Raw genomic sequence first — 3666 nt, forward strand, 5'->3', positions numbered from 1 at the left:
GGGGTGTTGGATAAAATTGCATTATAGCAGAGCGATCAGAGAGTGGAGGACAGCCAGTTTGGGGAGCAAGCTCATTGGGTTGTGGGTCCTGTGCGATTTGATAATCCCCCTTCACCCAGAACGTGAAGTTAATCACATTGGCAGACAACACCAGCAGGGAATGGAAGCAAACTCACAGCAGGACTGAGGAACGATTCAATTGCAGACAGAAACAAAATGAGATTCAATTGGTGAGTGTTTCTCAAGGAAAGTGACCAAAACACCACTGTGGTTGTGATGCTTCAAACAACACTGTAAGGAGACTGAAGTGTAAATTTGGCATCAGTTTGTGATGCAACAGCTCAGTGACATCTCTCTCTCTCTGGAAAGGTTTAGGATGAATGTGAAAAAATAGAAAAAGAATAAAAGCAGGGAAGGGCTGGACCTTGTATCATGGAGACTAATGTAACCTGCTTTGACAGCATGTTGGTCACTGTCCCCGCTCTTGGATGAGTCCACTAGAGCCTCCTCGCTGTTAACTGAACCAATAATATGTTTGCAGTGCACGAAGTCACAGTCCACTATGGTGAGCCATGGGGACCACTTGTCGAAGTTACAAAAGACTAATACAAAATGGCTTTGACAATTTTGACATAAATATGCACCGCGGTTTGTGTGGTTTTCCGCCTTCATCGATCTCTTCACTGACCGATACTGGAATCTCAAAGATTTAAATAGGAAATTTGCCTCCAGAGTCTTGGTTCGTCCCTGAACCCACAGGATGAGGGGCCTTATGCAATATTTATGGAACTAAATTGATACTAAAGCATGATGTAAATATATCTTCTTCAGATTCCATTGTAAATTTTGGTTTCTTTCTCCTAGTTGCACCTCATGGCGAACCCAGAGCAAGTGAATCAAACGGTTCTCACGGAATTCATCCTGCTAGGATTTGGGAATCTCCCTGAGCTACAAACTCTTCTCTTCTTGCTGTTTCTCGCCATCTACATTGCAACCGTGGCTGGGAACGTCCTGATCTTTGCGCTAGTTGTGGCTGATCAGCACCTTCACACCCCCATGTATTTCTTCCTGGGGAACTTGTCCTGCTTGGAGACCTGCTGCTCCTCCACCATCCTGCCCAGGGTGCTGGCCGGTCTCCTGACTCTCGATAGGACCATTTCATTTAGTGGCTGCCTCACACAATATTATTTCTTTGGTTCTCTAGTGGCTACAGAATGCCTTCTCCTGTCGGTGATGTCTTATGATCGGTATTTAGCAATATGCAATCCACTGCACTATGCAGCCCGTATGAGTGGCAGGGCCTGCATCCAACTTGCAGGTGGCTCTTGGATAGGTGGCTTCCTATGTATTGGCATATTAACATTGTTGATACGTCAGTTAACGTTCTGTGGCCCTAACATTATTGACCATTTCTTTTGCGATTTTATCCCCCTTGTAAAGCTCTCCTGCAATGACCCACACCTGATGGAAACATTGGCTTTCACACTCGTCTTGCTTTTCTCACTGGTCCCATTCCTATTTATTTTGATGTCCTACGTCTTCATCATCACCACCATCCTGAGAATCCCATCCACCACTGGGAGGCAAAAGGCCTTTTCCACCTGCTCCTCCCACCTCATTGTGGTGAGCATTTATTATGCAACTCTGATGATTGTCTATATGTTCCCAACCACTGACATCCTGAGCGACTTCAAGAAAGTTCTCTCTGTCTTCTATGCCATCCTGACTCCCCTGGTCAATGCCCTCATCTACAGCCTGAGAAACAAAGAGGTCCAGGAGGCACTGAGGAAAGCTTGCAGGAAATTCATGCTTGGACCATGCTAACGGATGAGTTAAAATACATTTAACATGGGCTGGGGTATGGCCTGAACTGAAGCCTGCTGTAGTCCCAGGTTGTGTTTCCCTGAGCTTCATTGGGCTTCGTGTCCTGCTCTTAGACAGTGTCTCTCAACCTTTCCAGACTCCTGTACCCCTTTCAGGAGTCTGTTTTGTCTTGCGTATCCCCAAGTTTCAGCTCACTTAAAATCTTTCAAAATCAGACATAAAAATACAAAACTGTCACAGCACATTACTACTGAAAAACTGCTGATTTTCTAATTTTTACCATATAATTATGAAATAAATGAATTGGTATATAAAGATTGTACTTACATTTCAGTGTATAGTCTATAGAGCAGAATACACAAGTCATTGTCTGTATGAAATTTAGTTTAGACTTTGCTAGTGTTTTTTCTGTAGCCTGTTGTAAAACTAGGCAAATCTCTAGATGAGTTGATGTATCCCCGGAAGACCTCTGTGTACCCCCAGGCTACACATGCCCCTGGTTGAGAACAGCTGCTCTTATAGCCCTGGGAAAAAGTGGAGATGGAGAAACCTTCCGCATCTCGGCACAAACCCAATTTTGAGAAAACTTCTTTTCAAGTCACCAAGGTATCACTGGTTCTCAGCATCAGCTAGTGCTAAAAGGCACTAAAGCTCATTAAAAGGGTTGGACAAATATTTTCCGTCAAAACTTTTTTTGGATTGAAAACTAGGGGTTTTTATAAAGCAGAAAAAATCATGGACAATGTCTGCTTTCCTTCAAAATTTGTTGTGGTTTTTTTAATTGAAAAGCTGAAATTAGTCTGCCAAAACCTGAACATGGTTCGGGGTTTCAGAAGTGTGTGGCCAAATATTTGCTGCTTGCTGTGTTGATTGTTTAAAGAAACAATAAAAAAATTCTGCTTAAAAAAAAATCCAAAACTTTTGAACCACCTCAGCTTGTGACCAAACGCCTGAGCCCATCCAGTCAGAGATTTGTCCAGGTTTCTGATACTCTGCTGGCTTCCTTGACTCATATCTGTCTCCATAACTTTGGGTTCATTTAAGTTAGAACATAAGAACATAAGAATGTCCATACTGGGTCAGACCAAAGGTCCAACCAGCCCCGTATCCTGTCTACCGACAGTGGCCAATGCTAAGTGCCCCAGAGGGAATGAACCTAACAGGTAATGATCAAGTGATCTCTCTCCTGCCATCCATCTCCACTCTCTGACAAACAGAGGCTAGGTACACCATTCCTTACCCATCCTGGCTAATAGCCATTAATGGACTTAACCTCCATGAATTTATCTGTTTCCTAGACACTGGCTCCATGGGGTCCCTCACAAACTGGAGATGGTTACTGTGGTTTGTCTTTAGTATAGCTTATGTACATACTCCATGAACTGAGCATTTGAGCTTGTTCCAGAATCTGGGATGAGCCTATGCTGTGAAAACTGAAATGTTCAAAATAGCACAGGCATGTGAATGGACACAGGGTGCTAAAATTAAATTAACCCAGGGGTTCTCAAACTGGGGATCAGGACCCCTCAGGGGGTCACGAGGTTATTACTGGGGATCGCGAGCTGTCAGCCTCCACCTCAAACCCTGCTTTGCCTCCAGCATTTATAATAGTGTTAAATATATAAAAAAGTGTTTTTAATTTATAAGGGGGGGGGTCGCACTCAGAGGTTTGCTATGTGAAAGGGGTCACCAATACAAAAGTTTGAGAACCACTGAATTAACCCCTCTGGAGCCTCAGGGAATGCGGGGGGGGGGGGGGGGCGGGGGAAGGAGGTAGGTGGTGTATGATATTGCTCATCTCAGGTGATCCCTCCCCCATGGCTCTCTTGGGTCTATCACTGT

General features: G+C 44.2%; 1 protein-coding gene across 1 annotated transcript; it reads left to right on the plus strand.

The window, feature by feature from the left end:
- Positions 1-873: 873 nt before the first annotated feature.
- Positions 874-1824, plus strand: LOC135887190 (olfactory receptor 10A4-like). Its single transcript, XM_065414968.1, has one exon. It carries the CDS (start codon positions 874-876, stop codon positions 1822-1824), a length of 951 nt encoding a protein of 316 aa, XP_065271040.1.
- Positions 1825-3666: the final 1842 nt, after the last annotated feature.

The sequence above is a fragment of the Emys orbicularis genome, chromosome 12, assembly GCF_028017835.1.
Source record: "Emys orbicularis isolate rEmyOrb1 chromosome 12, rEmyOrb1.hap1, whole genome shotgun sequence".
Taxonomy (NCBI): Eukaryota; Metazoa; Chordata; order Testudines; family Emydidae; genus Emys; species Emys orbicularis.